Raw genomic sequence first — 18,911 nt, forward strand, 5'->3', positions numbered from 1 at the left:
AGAGCCTGTATCTCAAGCTCAAAGCGAAGGGGGGCTATACGGCAGATACTGTCTGGCGAGAAAGACGGGACCCATACTGGATCTATGACAGTTGAACAAAGCATTAATGAAACGCTGTTTCAAATGCTCATGACCAGAAAAATTCTCACTGAGGAGATCTGAAGGGCGCGTATTTTCAAATACAGATAGCGTCACATCACAGGCAATACTTGAGATTCGCCTCTACGGCCAGTCATACCAGTATACAGTCCTGCCACCTCGTACACTTATGAGGTGCATGGACGTAGCGCTCGCTCCTCTCAGACTCAGAGGCATGCGAGTGCTGAACTATTTGGACGACTGGCTGATTCTAGCCCAATCACGATCAAAGGTCGTGGAGCACAGGGCCATCTTTCTCGATGACCTCGAGAACCTTGGTCTCAGAGTCAACTGGACGAAGAGTTCACTGAACCCCAGTCAAACGATCTCGTTGCTGGGTGCAGTTCTGGACTCGCAGTCTATGAAGGCACAGCTGTCGCGACAGCGAGTGCTGAACATTCAGCGCGCAGCGAGCTCTCTCCACTGCGCCACGACCATCCCACTCAGGGAATTTCAGAGGATGCTAGGTCATGACCTCAGCATCACCAGTTCTTCAGTTGGGCCTGCTCCGCATGCGCCCCTTGCAGTTCTAGCTGAAAGCGCGAGTACCGCGCAGAGCGTGGGTATCCGGTCGGCTGCGTCTCAAGGTCAATCAGAACTGTGTTACAGCTCTAAAACCTTGAATAGCGAGCGACTGGTACCAATCAGGTGTAAGCCTGGGGACTTCCTCGAGAGTGAAAGTGGTGTCAACGGACGCCTCCACCTCGGGATGGGGAGCGCTGCTCGAGGGCAGATCGTTCTTCGGCCTGTGGTCAGAACGAGAGAAGCTCCAACATATCAACTGTCTGGAAATGCTGGCAGTGGAAAACGCGCTGACGCGCTTTCGTCCCCGAATCAAGGACCATCACGTCTTAGTCCGTTCGGACAACATGCCTGTGGTGTCCTACATAAATCACCAGGGGGGTTTTAAGATCCCGAGACCTGTGCAGGTTGACGGAACACCTCCTGGTTTGGGCTCAGCACAACTTGCGCTCGCTGAGAGCAGTACATGTGCCTGGGCTACAGAATCTGGGTCCAGACAGACTGTCCAGAAACAACATTCCCACGAGCGAATGGTCTCTACACCCACAAACAGTCCAGCTGTTGCGGGAGAGATTTGGCAGAACGGAAGTGGACCTCTTCGCGTCCCACGAAAACGCTCACTGCCCCGCGTTCTTTTCCAAGAACGAAAGCGCGCTGTCCCGAAGGTGGCCGCGCTGTCCGCTCTATGCTTTCCCCCCGTCTCCCTTCTTCCTCAGGTGATAGAACGGGTGAGGGAAACGAAATGCTCTGTGCTGCCTGTGGCAAGAGCCAACCATGGTTCCCAGATTTGATGCAGTTAGCAGACACTGCCCTGCCAGTGCCGTTGAGGAGGGACCTCCTCTCGCAGGCCAGGGGCTCGATTTGGCACCCTCGACCAGAGCTGTGGTCCCTCCACGTGTGGGCGCTCAACGGTTACCCGCTGATCTCTCAGTGGGAGTGCTAAATACTATCACTCAGGCTAGAGCTCCGTCGACTCGGGGATGTTCACCCCTCGATTGTGAGGTGACGGAGGTTCTTTCCTTCCTACAGGAGCTGTTGGATAAGGGCAGAGCCCCCTCCACGCTCAGAGTTTATGTGGCGGCTATCGCAGCGTTCCCTGAAGTAACGCTCGGTCAGTCAATAGGAAGGAATGATTGGTCATCCGCTCCCTCAGGGGAGCTAGGAGACTGAACCCTCCCAGACCCCCATCGGTCCCTGTATGGGACCTCTCTACGGTTCTGGAGGCCTTGAAAGGTTCCCCTTTCGAGCCCATCCAGACGATTAGCCTCAGACATCTGTCATTTAGACAGTGTTCTTGCTGGCTCTTGCTTCAGTGAAGCGCATAGGTGACCTGCACGCGCTCTCTGTGTGCCCGTCGTGTTTGGAGTTTGGGCCTAGTGACTCGAGAGTCATACTCAAACCTAGGCACGGTTATGTGCCAAAATCCCTCAACACACCGTTTCAGGCTCAGGTTATATCCCTGTCTGCCCTGCCGGTGTTAGAAGAGGAAGGAGACTTGAGCTCTCTTTGCCCTGTCAGGGCTTTAAGAGCCTATGTGTCTCGCTCTGCTGTCTTCAGACAGACTGAGCAACTGTTTGTCTCGTTCAGTGGACGTTCCAAGGGAATGGCTGTTTCGAAACAAAGCCTATCCAGATGGATAGTTGACGCCATAGCGTTAGCTTACACTTCCAGGGGTCTTCAGTGCCCACTGGGTGTCAGAGCGCTTACTTTCCTTACAGGATATATGTACGGTGGCAGGCTGGGCCTCGCCGTCTACATTTATTAGGTTTTACAACCTAGAGGTTCCCGCCTTGCAGGCTAAGCTACTATCGGTGTAGTCGATTCAGCTGTCTAACTAGAACACTGAAATCACATGCGCAACGCGCTACCGACTGTCTTATGGGCAGAATTGTGTAAGACCCACATTTCCCACATTTAGTTCAGGTTCCCCCACCCTGTCTATGTGATGTCATATTCGTGTCTGCTGACGCGACCATATAAGGACGGAGGGTATCCCCTCTTGTCTCTAGACTCTCTCTGTGAGGTCATGTTCTACGTCTGCGGACGCTACAGTATAGGGAATTAAGGTCCCCCTCCCTTATTCCCAGACTCTTTGTTAGTCTATCTGGTGGTTATGCACTGTACACCTGGTTTAGCTTCCAGTGATCGGTGTCTTTATCCCAGCACGCACGGCGTTTTACAAGGGGTTCCCGTAGCGTTTTTACAAAAACGCAGAACGAGAGGACTCTCGTAAGAGAACGTACTCGGTTACTAACGTAACCTCGGTTCTCTCTAGAAGAGGGAACGAGTACTGCGTTCTCTGCCGTGTGTACGGTTCACTCTGGTTCGCTTCGGCGATGAAAATCAAGTGAATCAGCCTTTTCGAGCTCCTTTTATAGAGGTTAGCCACACCCGTCTCGGCGGGAAATGGCAAGGAGGGCGCGAAGCGCCCTCATTGGCCTGACGTCACCTCAGGCCTCGCTCGATAGGCTTATGCAGTTGCTGCAGAGCAGCCAATGAGCGAGCAAGCCGTCTCGCCATAGCTGAGTACTGCTGCAACGCGCTTTACATGTATGAAAATTAAGGATAATTTTTTGCTTCAGTATTTCGTGAAAAAGAGTTTTTCCCGTAGCGTTTTTACAAAAACGCAGTACTCGTTCCCTATTCTAGAGAGAACCGAGGTTACGTTAGTAACCGAGTACGTTTTCTCAGAGTTCACTTTGTGCTTTCTACCATGCACAAATAAAATTGTCACTGAACTTTTGCTGTGTAATTGTAACAATGAGCACTCAAACACACCAAACCAACAATTACTAAAAACACACACAAAAACTGATTTTTCACGGGTATTTTGCCCTAGTCTATCTATAAATTACAGAAACCTCTGTCTGTCTGTCTGTCTGTCTGTGTGTCTGTGTGTCTGTCTGTTATTCGCATATCTCTCGAACCGTTAGTCCGATGGATTTCAAACTCGACAGGTGTCTTGCTACGGGCACGAGTAAGTGCAGTGCCAAGTTTGACGTTGTTTGGATGAGAAATGCAAAATATATCGTTAAATATATCATTTTTAGAAGGTTGTGGTTTAAAAATAAACATTCTGACATTAGAGGGTTGTATCGGTCAAAGAAGCCCCAAGAAGGTTGTGGTTTAAAAATAAACATTCTGACATAAACACTCTGTCAGCTACACTGTTTACTTCTGAATATTATAGTTTGGTTCCAAAACATGATAAATCCATTTTGATTAATTTGAGTAAAAATGTGTTTTCTTTACCAAGAAAGTGGCAAGATGAAAACCACTATTTTCTGTTTCAAACTTTCACATTGCATCTTTAGGTAACATAAATCCAGAATTTGATTTTCAAAGATTTATTATAAAAACGGATTTTTTTTTCCCAAAAATGCAATAAATTCATGACACTTTTTTTTTTTTTTTTTTATGCAATTAATCCATTGAATCAATATAAAAGTTATTTTTTATCATATTGAAACTGTTGGAATCAGCCATCGCTAAGAAATATCTCCTGAACTTTTTTGACGGCGATCAGCTCACAAAAACTGATTTTGCACGGGCACTTTGCACTGCTCCCTGAATCGACGCGCTTATTCATTTGTGGATGTAAACTGAATCTATAAGTCAGCTATGCTGTTTACTTCTGAATATAATATTTCATTCTGGTGCTATAATGTTATTATAACCTAAAGATGCTCTGTGAAAGTTTGAAACAGAAAATAGTGGTTTTCATCTTGCCACTTTCTTAGAAAAGTTTCAGAAAACACATTTTTACTCAAATTAATCAAAATGGATTTATCACGTTCTGGAACCAAACTATAATATTCAGAAGTAAACAGTGTAGCTGACAGAGTGTCAGAATGTTTATTTTTAAACCACAGCCTTCTTGGGGCTTCTTTGACCGATACAACCCTCTAATGTCAGAATGTTTATTTTTAAACCACAACCTTCTAAAAATGATATATTTAACGATATCTTTAGCATTTCTCATCCAAACAACGTCAAACTTGGCACTGCACTTACTCATGCCCGTAGCGAGACACCTGTCAAGTTTGAAATCCATCGGACTAACGGTTCGAGAGATATGCGAATAACACACACACACACACACACACACACACACACACACACACACACACACACACACACACAGACAGACAGACGGACATACAGAGAGACAGAAGTTTCTGTAATTTATAGATAGATATCTATCTATAAATTAAAGGAACGTCTTTCTGTGTGTGTGTGTGTGTGTTATTCGCATATCTCTCGAACCGTTAGTCCGATGGATTTCAAACTTGACAGGTGTCTTGCTACGTGCATGAGTAAGTGCAGTGCCAAGTTTGACGTTGTTTGCACTAGTTTTTAAAAAATCTTAAAGGTGCTCTAAGTGATGTTGGGTGACGTCACTTCTTGTTGACGTTTAAAGTACTGTCAAACAAAATGGAGGCAAGCTAGACCCTCCCTCCTCCTCATCCGTGCACTAACCCCCCAAACCCCACCCCCAAATCCTTCTTGTCGGTTATTGGCTGGAACAGTTTGTTATGTTTCGTGGTGTGGGTTAGCCCAGTTTGTTTTTCTTGCCGTTTGTGGAGCCTGGTGTGTCTACAGAAACCACGTTTTTTTTTACAGTGTGTTCAGGGGACAGGCAGCTAGCGGATGGTGAGGAGATGTTTGCTGTATGTGACAAACATTTTTTTGGCGTGACATCGCTTAGAGAACCTTTAATGACCCCCAGACTTTTGAACTGTAGTGTGTGTACACATGCTTATACATTTGTAGTTTGTGAGACACCAATGAATGATGGTTTCTTTATTTATGGTTTCTTTGAGACTGTTTATGCGTAAGCACAGGTCATGTAATATGGATGAGGTGTGGATCGGCTGTAACCTCTTGTGCGTTCTTCTTCTCATTCAGTGTTTTCAGTTGATTCTCCAGCTCAGTGATCTCCTGCTTCAAGCGGCCTGTCTCTCTCTCCGCCAGCGCTCTGAAATGCTCCTCAGATTCAGTCTCCTTCTCTCTGGCTTTGCACAAAGCCTAAACACATGCGAACAATCCCGCTCAAGCGTTACACATTCAGCCTTACTGTTCAAAACCAGAAAATACAGGAAGAATCAACTTCCTCTAACTTACTGCCATTATCTCATACCTGAGTGTGAGAGAGCTCTTGGTTTAGATTTTTGAGATGGTCAGTCAAAGCATTTATAACATCTTTGTGTTTATTAAGTTTGTTCTCAAGATTTAATTGCTCCTTTTGCTTCATTTGAAGCTGTAGAGAGAAGAAGAAATTAAGAAAATGAAATTTAGGTACACACACACACACCTCTTAAAATCAGTTATTCAGACATGTAATTTAGCAGATAGACTTCTTACTCACCTCCTCCTGTAATGCTTTATTCTCTGCATTTGCTACAGGGAGGGCGAAACCCGCGTCCCAACCAACTTCTGTTAACAACAGAGCGTTAGACATTTTGCTCTGTTTCAGAGACGTTCAGGAACAAAACACAAACGGCTCGATGAGATTACCAGACGTTTACGAACGCCGTTGCTTATCGTTGTGTTTACAAGATTCGTTTCATAGCAACGACGCTAACTGTAGATGTGCCGCATTCAACCTACAGGTGTCGCCAAACGCTCCTCTGTCGCGAACTGAATTTGTTTTTGTTTGTTTTTATCTCAGGTTAGGTTTTGGAAGCTTGTTTCCGCCACGGAATAAAACAAGGAAAAGATAATTGTACATTTTTATCTCACAGTTCTCACTTTGTTTCCTCAGAATTGTGAGATATAAAATCGCAGTTACGAGGAAAAAGGTCAGAAAAGGTGGAGAGGTCAGAATTACCTTTTTTATTTTTATTCAGTGGTGGAAACGAGCTTATTAAAAGCACGTATTGAAGATTTAAACTCGCAGTTCTGACTTGAATTTGTCCCCAGATCATGATTTTACTGACTTGAAATGTTGAACAGTATGAATTTTAAACCTGTGTTAGTAATAAATAACACAAATTGAGCTCTAAGCATTTAAGCTACCGTTAGTTGATTAAAAATATATATAATTTTAAATATTTTACAGCGTTTTTTTGAACCACCACATCACATTTTTTCCTATGCCACAAGGCCTTTGTATCCCATTTTCATGATAAATACACCACTTACTTTACATGATTTTTTCTCCTATTTTTTCTTTATATTGTTGGGTATATCAGTAATGATTCTCTCTACTGTATATATTCAATTATTACATTTATTTTAACAATTATAATTTAGGTTTTAAGATTGTCCTTCAATTTATTGATCACTCCACTCCACCGTGTTGTTTTTGACTACTTTCCCTTAAAATGAAAGTTGTAAAAATTAAATGACATCATATAATAAAGCAGTCATCACTTCTTTGGAGGTAAAACAACTTGGGCAAGTTAGTGAGATCCTTGATTATTTTAACTGTCTATTTTTTTTTTTAAACCAATTTTATCTTACTTTCAAATTTGATTGGTCAACCTTAGTGTGTCCACCCTTTTAATGGAAATATGAAAAGGTTAGTAGAAAAATCCTATTTTTAAAATTACAGTTTTAAAGACCATGCACTTCTTTATTAGATAAACCTTGTGTTAGCTTCTTTTTGCTCAGACATGGTGCAGTGGCTGATTTTATGTAAGAATGTTCACTGTTAGCGTTCACCCTGTTATACCTGAAGAGCTAACAGAGTGGACACTGTTACACTGTACATAGTGATTGTGAAAGTAATTTGTTTAAAGTTGAAGTATAGTGCATTTAAAGTTTGTTGGCAATGTTTTACATATAGTTTCCTATCTAAATCCAGTTCAAAATAAGGTAAAATTGTAACTGGTTATATGCGAGAGATTGAAAAACATTCATCCTTTCTTTATACCACTTGTCCACCTGTTATTATTTTAACCACCAATAATTTCATAAAGTCAGCAAATAATTCAGTGACAATGAAAATTTACTTGAGTATCAATAATGTAATAAAAAGTAATCAGAAATGCATTTTACATCACCCTATCATGACTACACAAAAAGATTATTTTAAAAACTGTTTTATTTTCTACATTTTATGAAGGCCAAAAGGCACCGAATACCAGGAATGACCCAGTTGTAAAGTCCAATTTTGAAGATTTTTTTTACTTTATAACACGCAGTGGCGAGTTTGTATCATGCAATTCTGGAAAAAAAATCTGAATGGCAAGATGAAAAGTGACAATTACCTTTTGAATTTTGTTATTCAGTGGCAGAAACAAGCTTCTATATTAAGAGCTCCCTATAATTACATATAAAAATAGACACTGATTAAAATCCAGAAATGAGGGTGAGTAAACAGTGTTTTTGACCTGTATGACTTACTTTCTTATAAAAGAAAATAAATGACTTTTAATGTTTTTTAATGCATACAATGAAAGTCAGTTCGGTTACCAACATTCTTCAGTGTAATCTTTTGTTTTAGGGTTAGAGATACGTCCTCAAAAGAATGAAAGCCATACATGTTTTAAACAAAATGAGTTGTCAAAATGAGTGAATGATGACAGGTTTTTTAAGGACTATCTTTAAGCAATTCAAGGAACGTTGAATTAAAATGTTTTAGGTTGTGTAAAAAGATTCGCTGACAACCACACACAAAAAAAATATTGTCAAGGCCATCTGACTTTATTCATCAACTATAACCTGATTTTATTGTATGGATTATGTGACTTATCAAAGTGCTGAATGAACTGCAAACACAGCATATCAATACATCAAATGGAGTCATTAATCAAGAACAACTGAGGTAATGTTCAAATTAATATTATTTCTAGGATTGTAAAATATAATGTTCTCAGTTATTATGACCTATCGATTTAATCAAAACCAAACAAGCAAAGTGAAATCACTGTCTGGATATCAACAGAAAAAGTACATTAAGTCACAATAAAACACAAAAAGAAAGCAAATGTGACTGGCTCTCAAGACACCAGCTACTCTGTTTTATAAAAAATAGAGAGAGAACAATCAAAGGACATTAACGTATAATTTTCATAAAAACCAAATGGAAAGAAACAAACATTCAAAGCAAGAATGCACGTGGAGTATTAAAATTAAGATTTTTGACTTTTCCTAACTGTATCTGTGACAGCTTGTTCGACAAACTGCTTCATCTGGATGAGACCGCTGAAGTCCCAGAGATTGAATAAGATCCTGTATGAAGTCGAAACAAAACAACAAAAATGGCCCCAAAAGATAAAAGCCCAAACCACCATTAGATGACTGAAGAGAAAAGATGCCTTTAATGTCTCTGGTTTGTATAAATGTCTCAGTCCTGAGGGCTTGGAAAAGGCAATGCAGATCTCAGTTCAGTCCTCTGTGCTCAGCAGAAGCTGTTTGTTTTATGTGAGGTCCAGACGGCCCTCAGAAGGAATGTACTTATACAGCTGTACTTTTGGTGCCAATGTAAGGCCGCGCAAACTCCACAAAATCATCAATAAGAACTGGCCATGCTCCTAAAAAAAAAAACAATGGGAAAAATCAGACATACTCAGACATCAGACATCAATCAGATTTAAAATCAATTAAAAGGAGATTCATTTTCATTTGAATTTTACTCACATGATTAAGATTTGGATTAAAAGAAGTCATAATCATAACACTTTGTCCCCTGGTTTCACAGACAAGGCTTAAAGGCTTAGTTCACCCAAAAATGAAAATTCGGTCAATATTTACTCACCCTCATGTCGTTCCAAACCCGTGAAAATTTTGTTCGTCTTCGAAACACAAACAAAGATATTTTTTATCAAATCTGAGAGCTTTCACTCCCTTCATTGACAGTCTACGCAACTACCACTTTGACGCTTCAGAAATTTCATAAAGAGATTGTGAAACTAATCCATATGAATTGAGAGGTTTAGCCAAATTTTCTGATGAGACTCGATCACTTAATATGACGAAGAGATTGAATTTAGGGTTTTATTCACATATGAACATTGATCAGCGAGCATAAACAGAAGCTCAACCAAAACTGCTTGACGTGCGAAAACAAACATCTTGCAGAAGCTTAAACGTGCTGCGTAACACGAGAATGAACGTGATTGGTTCTTGCAAAAGCTCAAATGTGCTGGGTAACACAAGAATAAACCTCATTGGTTCTTGAAGCTCAAACGTGCTGCGTGACACAAGAATGACCCTCTTGGTTCTTGATGAAGCTCAAACGTGCTGCGTAACACAAGAATGACCCTCTTGGTTCTTGATGAAGCTCAAACGTGCTGCGTAACAAGAATAAACCTCACTGGTTCTTGATGAAGCTCAAACGTGCTGCGTAACACGAGAATGAACCTCACTAGTTCTTGCAGAAGCTCAAACGTGCTGCGTAACACAAGAATAAACCTCATTGGTTCTTGATGAAGCTCAAACGTGCTGCATAACACAAGAATGACCCTCTTGGTTCTTGATGAAGCTCAAACGTGCTGCGTAACACGAGAATGAACCTCACTAGTTCTTGCAGAAGCTCAAACGTGCTGCGTAACACAAGAATAAACCTAATTGGTTCTTGATGAAGCTCAAACGTGCTGCGTAACACGAGAATGAACCTCGTTGGTTCTTGATGAAGCTCAAACGTGCTGCGTAACATGAGAATGAACCTCAGTGGTTCTTGATGAAGCTCAAACGTGCTGCATAATACAAGAATGACCCTCTTGGTTCTTGATGAAGCTCAAACGTGCTGCGTAACACAAGAATGAACCTCATTGGTTCTTGATGAAGCTCAAACGTGCTGCGTAACAAGAATAAACCTAATTGGTTCTTGATGAAGCTCAAACGTGCTGCGTAACACAAGAATGACCCTCTTGGTTCTTGATGAAGCTCAAACGTGCTGCGTAACACGAGAATGAACCTCATTGGTTCTTGATGAAGCTCAAACGTGCTGCGTAACACAAGAATGACCCTCGTTGGTTCTTGATGAAGCTCAAACGTGCTGCATAACACAAGAATGACCCTCTTGGTTCTTGATGAAGCTCAAATGTGCTGCGTAACGCGAGAATGAACCTCATTGGTTCTTGATGAAGCTCAAACGTGCTGCGTAACGCGAGAATGAACCTCATTGGTTCTTGATGAAGCTCAAACGTGCTGCGTAACACAAGAATGACCCTCGTTGGTTCTTGATGAAGCTCAAACGTGCTGCATAACACAAGAATGACCCTCTTGGTTCTTGATGAAGCTCAAACGTGCTGCCTAACACAAGAATGACCCTCGTTGGTTCTTGATGAAGTTCAAACGTGCTGCGTAACACAAGAATGACCCTCTTGGTTCTTGATGAAGCTCAAACGTGCTGCGTAACACGAGAATGAACCTCATTGGTTCTTGATGAAGCTCAAACGTGCTGCGTAACGCGAGAATGAACCTCATTGGTTCTTGATGAAGCTCAAACGTGCTGCGTAACACGAGAATAAACCTCGTTGGTTCTTGATGAAGCTCAAACGTGCTGCGTAACACGAAAATGAACCTCATTGGTTCTTGATGAAGCTCAAACATGCTGCGTAACAAGAATAAACCTCGTTGGTTCTTGATGAAGCTCAAACGTGCTGCGTAACATAAGAATAAACCTCGTTGGTTCTTGATGAAGCTCAAACGTGCTGCATAACACAAGAATGACCCTCTTGGTTCTTGATGAAGCTCAAACGTGCTGCGTAACACGAGAATGACCCTCTTGGTTCTTGATGAAGCTCAAAAGTGCTGCGTAACACGAGAATGAACCTCATTGGTTCTTGATGAAGCTCAAACGTGCTGCGCAACACGAGAATGAACCTCATTGGTTCTTGATGAAGCTCAAACGTGCTGCGTAACACAAGAATGAACCTCATTGGTTCTTGATGAAGCTCAAACGTGCTGCGTAACACGAGAATGAACCTCAGTGGTTCTTGATGAAGCTCAAACGTGCTGCATAACACAAGAATGACCCTCTTGGTTCTTGATGAAGCTCAAACGTGCTGCGTAACACGAGAATGAACCTCATTGGTTCTTGATGAAGCTCAAACGTGCTGCGTAACACGAGAATGACCCTCGTTGGTTCTTGATGAAGCTCAAACGTGCTGCGTAACACAAGAATGACCCTCTTGGTTCTTGATGAAGCTCAAACGTGCTGCGTAAAACGAGAATGAACCTCATTGGTTCTTGATGAAGCTCAAACGTGCTGCGTAACACAAGAATGAACCTCATTGGTTCTTGATGAAGTTCAAACGTGCTGCATAACACAAGAATGACCCTCTTGGTTCTTGATGAAGCTCAAACGTGCTGCGTAACACGAGAATGAACCTCATTGGTTCTTGATGAAGCTCAAACGTGCTGCGTAACACGAGAATGACCCTCGTTGGTTCTTGATGAAGCTCAAACGTGCTGCGTAACACAAGAATGACCCTCTTGGTTCTTGATGAAGCTCAAACGTGCTGCGTAACACGAGAATGAACCTCATTGGTTCTTGATGAAGCTCAAACGTGCTGCGTAACACGAGAATGAACCCCGTTGGTTCTTGATGAAGCTCAAACGTGCTGCGTAACACAAGAATAAACCTCATTGGTTCTTGATGAAGCTCAAACATGCTGCGTAACACGAGAATGAACCTCGTTGGTTCTTGATGAAGCTCAAACGTGCTGCGTAACACAAGTACCCCTTTTCCACCAAGGCAGAGCTGGTGCTGGTTCGGAGCCAGAGCCTAGTTTCAAATCGGTTCTTTGTTTTTCCACCGCCAAAGCACCAGCTCCGAACCAGTAAAACTGGTTCTTAAGTAGCACCAAATCATTGCAGGGTCTAGAACGGAGACAAGAAAGAACCGCTTGCGTCAGAGGCTGGGGGCGGGGTTACCGTGGCCAACAAGACTGAAGAGAAACTTGTGACCGCCATTTTCAAATAGCAGCTAATCGAGCTAACAGCAGCTAAACACGATGGACGCGATTAAACAAAAACAGCAGTGGTCAGACGACGAAACAAGCTGCTTTCTTGCACTTTGGTCCTCTTCAGAAGTCCAGAGTAAGTTAGACGGGGCTTCGCGGACGAAATAAATGTTATGTACATATACCGTTACTCTCGCTTGTAATCTCCGTCTGTACAAATAATGGCGAGCCGCACGAACACGTTGGATCCGCCGTGTTTGGATGCCGATGTAGGTCCGCAAAGCCATGAACATCAATAGCAAAGCGACGTCCGCCATTGTTGATGATGTGTTTGTGTTTGGCGCCGCCACGCTAACGTTGCTGGGAAAGATGAGACGTAGCTGTGACGTAAGACCTGGCTCTGCGCTGGCTCTTTTAGCCTGTGGAAAAGCAAACCGGTTCTTTGGAGGCTCGTCAGTCGAACCAACTCCGAACCGGCACTAGCTCTAGCTCCGAACCAGCACCTGGTTCTTGTTGGTGGAAAAGGGGTAAAGAATGACCCTCTTGGTTCTTGATGAAGCTCAAACGTGCTGCGTAACACGAGAATGAACCTCATTGGTTCTTGATGAAGCTCAAACGTGCTGCGCAACACGAGAATGAACCTCATTGGTTCTTGATGAAGCTCAAACGTGCTGCGTAACACGAGAATGAACCTCATTGGTTCTTGATGAAGCTCAAACGTGCTGCGTAACACGAGAATAAACCTTGTTGGTTCTTGATGAAGCTCAAACGTGCTGCGTAACACAAGAATGACCCTCTTGGTTCTTGATGAAGCTCAAACGTGCTGCGTAACACGAGAATGAACCTCGTTGGTTCTTGATGAAGCTCAAACGTGCTGCGTAACACAAGAATGAACCTCGTTGGTTCTTGATGAAGCTCAAACGTGCTGCGTAACACAAGAATGACCCTCTTGGTTCTTGATGAAGCTCAAACGTGCTGCGTAACACGAGAATGAACCTCATTGGTTCTTGATGAAGCTCAAACGTGCTGCGCAACACGAGAATGAACCTCATTGGTTCTTGATGAAGCTCAAACGTGCTGCGTAACAAGAATAAACCTCATTGGTTCTTGATGAAGCTCAAGCGTGCTGCGTAACACGAGAATAAACCTCGTTGGTTCTTGATGAAGCTCAAACGTGCTGCCTAACACAAGAATGACCCTCTTGGTTCTTGATGAAGCTCAAACGTGCTGCGTAACACGAGAATGAACCTCGTTGGTTCTTGATGAAGCTCAAACGTGCTGCGTAACAAGAATGAACCTCAGTGGTTCCTGATGAAGCTCAAACGTGCTGCGTAACACAAGAATGACCCTCTTGGTTCTTGATGAAGCTCAAACGTGCTGCGTAACACGAGAATGAACCTCACTGGTTCTTGATGAAGCTCAAACGTGCTGCGTAACACAAGAATGACCCTCTTGGTTCTTGATGAAGCTCAAACGTGCTGCATAACACGAGAATGAACCTCATTGGTTCTTGATGAAGCTCAAACGTGCTGCGTAACACAAGAATGACCCTCTTGGTTCTTGATGAAGCTCAAACGTGCTGCGCAACACGAGAATGAACCTCACTGGTTCTTGATGAAGCTCAAACGTGCTGCGTAACACGAGAATGAACCTCATTGGTTCTTGATGAAGCTCAATCGTGCTGCGTAACACAAGAATGAACCTCACTGGTTCTTGATGAAGCTCAAACGTGCTGCGTAACACGAGAATGAACCTCATTGGTTCTTGATGAAGTTCAAACGTGCTGCGTAACACGAGAATGAACCTCATTGGTTCTTGATGAAGCTCAAACGTGCTGCGTAACACAAGAATGAACCTCAGTGGTTCTTGATGAAGCTCCAACGTGCTGCGTAACACGAGAATGAACCTCATTGGTTCTTGATGAAGCTCAAACGTGCTGCGTAACACGAGAATGAACCTCATTGGTTCTTGATGAAGCTCAAACGTGCTGCGTAACACGAGAATGAACCTCATTGGTTCTTGATGAAGCTCAAACGTGCTGCGTAACACAAGAATGAACCTCAGTGGTTCTTGATGAAGCTCAAACGTGCTGCGTAACAAGAATAAACCTCACTGGTTCTTGATGAAGCTCAAACGTGCTGCGTAACACAAGAATGAACCTCATTGGTTCTTGATGAAGCTCAAATGTGCTGCGTAACACAAGAATGAACCTCATTGGTTCTTGATGAAGCTCAAACGTGCTGCGTAACAAGAATAAACCTCATTGGTTCTTGATGAAGCTCAAACGTGCTGCGTAACACGAGAATGAACCTCATTGGTTCTTGCAGAAGCTCAAACGTGCTGCGTAACACAAGAATGAACCTCAGTGGTTCTTGATGAAGCTCAAACGTGCTGCGTAACAAGAATGAACCTCAGTGGTTCTTGATGAAGCTCAAACGTGCTGCGTAACAAGAATAAACCTCACTGGTTCTTGATGAAGCTCAAACGTGCTGCGTAACATTTCTTAAAATATGTCAGTGCAATTGTTTTGTCTCAAGATTTTCTAAGGCACGTTTATAAAAGCTACTTAAATGTCCTAACTGAACTAAGGCCTAATGCTGGCTTAATCTAAGCCCTGTCTGTGAAACCAGGCCTGAGAATGTTAACTAGTTATCTAAACAAAAGAAAACAGAGATTAAATTAGTGAAAAAAGTTCCAACTAACCCTCCTCATCATAGTTTGACATATCGTCTGTGATCATCGTGCTGAAATCTAACAAAAGGTTCCATGTGTCTTTGGGAATGGATCGCTTATGATGCTCCTGCAGATGGAAAAGTAAAGCACACAGAGTTATCATCCAGTTTTTAGTGATTAAACACATTATTTTTTTACTAGTAAAGGCTGGAATACACTACACAAATTTTGCCCAGATCTTTACCCCTATTTTCAGTCTGAACGTGTCAACGGTTGTTGCTGGAAGTCAGAGCCAGTCTGTCTATTTTTGGCAGTCAAGAGTTCACAGAAAATTGCATAGTGTATACTAGGCACAAACTTCTTTTTTATCTTCAGACTATACATATTGTTTTCAATCGTCTTGTGTCTCCTAGCAATGCAGCGCATGTTTCGTGATTTTATTTGTGTTGGGAACGACCTAAAAGTCTGGTAGTGTGTGAACCTCAGTCATTTAGTGTATGATGCACAGTTTTTCTCCGTTACCTTTTCAAAGTCTGCAAGTGTTTGATGCCTTGTGTTTTAAAATCTGTTCAGATTATAAAAGTCGAGTACTGTATTCCAACCTTTAGACACAATCACAGATGAAGCTTTTTTTGTCTAACAATGAATTAATTCATAAATCAAGGTATAATTAAGGAATGTCATTATTGAAATATCCCAATGAACATCACTGTTGTCAATCGTTGTGATTTTAGTGAAAGACTATCTTGTTTTGTTGTTTTTTTGTTTGTGATGTCTGTGGGGCAAAAAAAATACACATTTCAGGTTTATAAAGTCAACTTACAGCCAGGAACAGAACGATACTCACCAATAAAAATTTGTTCCATAGATCTAGAAATTTAAAACGCCCAGCCAATATTAAATTCCAGTATGCAATTGCCATTTCTAGGTCTAGAGAAAAACAAAACAATAAAACTGAAAAAACACTAGATAACTATGCAAAAAATTAAAGTAACAAATGAGAATGAACCCAAAACATGCCTAAGCCCTTTTGTCCTGGATTCTTAGCAAAGTTGAATGTGAACTGATAGAAGTCTTTAAATTTCCCTTGGTCCTTCAACTCTTGCTCCATCCTAGGCAGCTGTGCTTTGAGTTTCTCTATGCTGTCACACCTTGACAAGACAATGACAAAGTCAATTGATGCAGTGAATGGTAAAAATGATTTAGAGAGCGCTGATGTGATTAAAAAAAAAATACCCTTGCTCAGCCATTCCCTCCATGAATTCTTGTTTGGAGAACTCGCATTGTGTTGCTGCCCGAAACTTCCAAGCGATTAGCAGTACACTTACACTGGCTGGATCAAGTCCCAAGTCATCACAGAACTGCTGGATTCCATCTATACCAATCTTGTTGTCATCTTGAGGGTCTGTAAAAATGATTACAAGATTACATACAATACTATATTTAAACACACACACACAACCAGTCAAACATTTAAAAACATTATGGTTTTTTAATGTTTTTGAAAAGTCTCTTAAATTAAATTAACTGGTTTCTGTTGTAATATATTATACAATTTTATTTATTCCCGTCATCAAAGCTGAATTTTCAGCATCATTACTCCAGTCTTCAGTGTCACATGATCCTTCTGAGATCATTCCTTATTACTATCAATGTTTTTTTTGTTTTTGTTTTTTTTGTTGTGGAAATCATACAGTGCCATTTAAAAGTTTGGAGTAAGTAAGATTTAAGAAACAATCATAGTTTTATTCAGCAAAAGCTCATATAATTGATAAAAAAATGACAGTTAAGACTTTTATGAAATCAATAGATGTTAGAAAGAATATTTGAAATAAATGCTGTTCTTTTGAACTTTCTATTCATCAAAGAATACTGAAAAAAATCAGTTTTCACAAAAATATTAAGCAGCACAACTGTGTTTAATATTGACAATAATAAGAAATGTTTCTTGATCATCAAATCAGTATATTAGAATGATTTCTGAAGGGTCATGTGATGCAGAAGTGTGAAGACTGAAAAATATCCAGCTTTGACATCGCAGGAATAAATTACATTTAAAAATAAATTACAACAGAAACCACTTATTTTAAACTGTAATAATATTTCACAGTATTACTGTTTTTACTGTATTTGTAATCAAATAAATGCAGCCTTGGTGATATTAAGAGGCTATATATTCAAAACCATATAAATGTTCTGCTAAATTCTTACCTCTGTACCGATTGTAGAGCTGTTCTAACTTTTTCCGGTCTAGTGTTCCCTTTAGATTCTGTACGTAGAGGTCAGGATTTTGGAAAAAGTTGTCTGTAGCAACGTCTAGTTTCCAATCATTTTGAGACAAACAATTCAAAGCTGTTTTCTCATTTGACTGGGTAAAGATCATGAACTGGCGAACTTTATCCTTCTGAGAGGATTTCAGCTTGTTCTGTAATAGGGGTAGAGGAAAAGCATAAAGGTAGATTCAGTTAGTTAGATATTGTATATTAAACAGTGAATAAAACAGCAGCATATCCTTGTGTACAAACAAAATCAGAATCAATGTCACAATGGCACCACACATGGCTTATCTTCCCCTACAATTCTATCTTAATCGAGGGTATAGAAATAATTGATTTGCTCTACTGACAAGTGTATATAAATAAATACATATATATATTTATATACCACGAAGACTTCCACGAAAACGCTTGTCTGCTTAACTGCTTTTAAGCAGAATTTCACACTTGTATGCACAAGGTTTCATAAGCGATTAAAAAACTAATAATCCTTTACTGTGGTCCATTAGTCCGGCTTCTCGTTTATTACATGATCTTGACACTCCTGCTGTCCAACAGCTTTGACCTCGCTAGCTTCAAAGCTACCTGCTCTGCAGAGCTGTCTAAAAATTAATTCATCAATAAACCAACTCTGCTGCAAGGTACATTTAAAGGAATGTCGTCGTCAAAATATCATAATAACCAAACGGGAATCGTAGCAGCGGCTTATAGGTATTTTGTGACTGTAACGCAAAATAGTAAAATAATAGTTTTTTGATTTTTGTAATTTTTTTTTTTTTTTTTTACATTTACCATGTTTGTGATTTCCAGACTCCCTCTTCCGCTATCCCTCTCTACCCCGCAACTACTTCCGCTCATGCGCAGTGACATTTGTACCGCAGTCAGCTGTTCCCCACAGAGACACCGCATTGGGTCAGACACCAAATACTGCTTTCATAATCAGAAATCTGCAGAAGTTAAACATAACATCCACCGATGTGAACTGTAATATTATATACAGGCCTAGATGAATGAACAGAATATTTGATAATGTTCTCTAAATAGGCTACTGAACTAAATTCTGAACTTCACGCGACAGACTTTTCTTTCTTTCTTTATTTCTTTCTTTCTTTCTTTCTTTCTTTCTTTCTTTCTTTCTTTCTTTCTTTCTTTCTTTCTTTCTTTCTTTCCTTTTTTTTGGAGATATCAGAAATATTAGATTTTTTTTTTTTGTATTAAAACATTTAAATACATTTTAAATTAGTTTAAACTTCTACATTTTGATTTCCATAGTTGGAAAAGTTATTAAAATTAATACAATGTAAAAAAAGTAATGAAAGTTTCTATAATGGCTACATATTTAAATGACTATATTAGTCTTTGTGAGTGCTTGTGGAAGTTATAAATTGAAATCAGTTGATTCACAAATGCAAATATATGACCCATCAATCTATGACACATGAAG

General features: G+C 41.0%; 2 protein-coding genes across 4 annotated transcripts in view; both read right to left on the reverse strand.

Moving 5' to 3' along the window:
• Positions 1 to 6,164, reverse strand: part of ccdc39 (coiled-coil domain 39 molecular ruler complex subunit) — a 34,285-nt gene extending 28,121 nt beyond the window's left edge. The window contains exons 1-3 of the mRNA XM_084411789.1: positions 6,029 to 6,164; positions 5,801 to 5,920; positions 5,542 to 5,688 (exon numbers count right to left, since the gene is read on the reverse strand). Coding sequence (XP_084267915.1) covers positions 5,542 to 5,688; positions 5,801 to 5,920; positions 6,029 to 6,121 — 360 coding nt within the window. The 5' untranslated portion in view covers positions 6,122 to 6,164. The remainder of the gene's footprint in view (positions 1 to 5,541; positions 5,689 to 5,800; positions 5,921 to 6,028) is intronic.
• A 2,141-nt stretch (positions 6,165 to 8,305) lies between these two features.
• On the reverse strand, positions 8,306 to 18,367 carry dcun1d1 (DCN1, defective in cullin neddylation 1, domain containing 1). 3 transcript variants are annotated; one of them, XM_084411760.1, is made up of 7 exons: positions 18,260 to 18,367; positions 17,403 to 17,616; positions 16,428 to 16,596; positions 16,212 to 16,342; positions 16,039 to 16,121; positions 15,222 to 15,318; positions 8,306 to 9,140 (listed from the first exon to the last, which is right to left on the reverse strand). In XM_084411760.1, the coding sequence occupies exons 1-7, from the start codon at positions 18,335 to 18,337 to the stop codon at positions 9,064 to 9,066; spliced, it is 849 nt and encodes a 282-aa protein (XP_084267886.1). In that variant the 5' UTR covers positions 18,338 to 18,367; the 3' UTR covers positions 8,306 to 9,063. The 3 variants fall into 3 exon arrangements, with proteins under 3 accessions (XP_084267886.1, XP_084267888.1, XP_084267887.1); XM_084411762.1 differs by having other exon boundaries at positions 17,964 to 18,268; XM_084411761.1 differs by having other exon boundaries at positions 17,856 to 18,266.
• Between the last annotated feature and the right edge of the window lie 544 nt (positions 18,368 to 18,911).

The sequence above is a fragment of the Rutilus rutilus genome, assembly GCF_951802725.1.
Source record: "Rutilus rutilus genome assembly, chromosome: 6".
In the NCBI taxonomy this organism is placed as follows: Eukaryota; Metazoa; Chordata; class Actinopteri; order Cypriniformes; family Leuciscidae; genus Rutilus; species Rutilus rutilus.

What these genes read in the sequence shown, in the direction of transcription:
- dcun1d1 (XM_084411760.1), bottom strand. Translation starts at nt 18,337, where the DNA reads ATGTCACTGCGCATGAGCGGAAGTAGTTGCGGGGTAGAGAGGGATAGC. An exon ending in GAGGGAATGGCTGAGCAAGG is followed by an intron (nt 16,343 to 16,427) that starts GTATTTTTTTTT and finishes TGTCTTGTCAAG; the next exon opens with GTGTGACAGCATAGAGAAAC. An exon ending in TATGGAACAAATTTTTATTG is followed by an intron (nt 15,319 to 16,038) that starts GTGAGTATCGTT and finishes TTCCATCTGCAG; the next exon opens with GAGCATCATAAGCGATCCAT.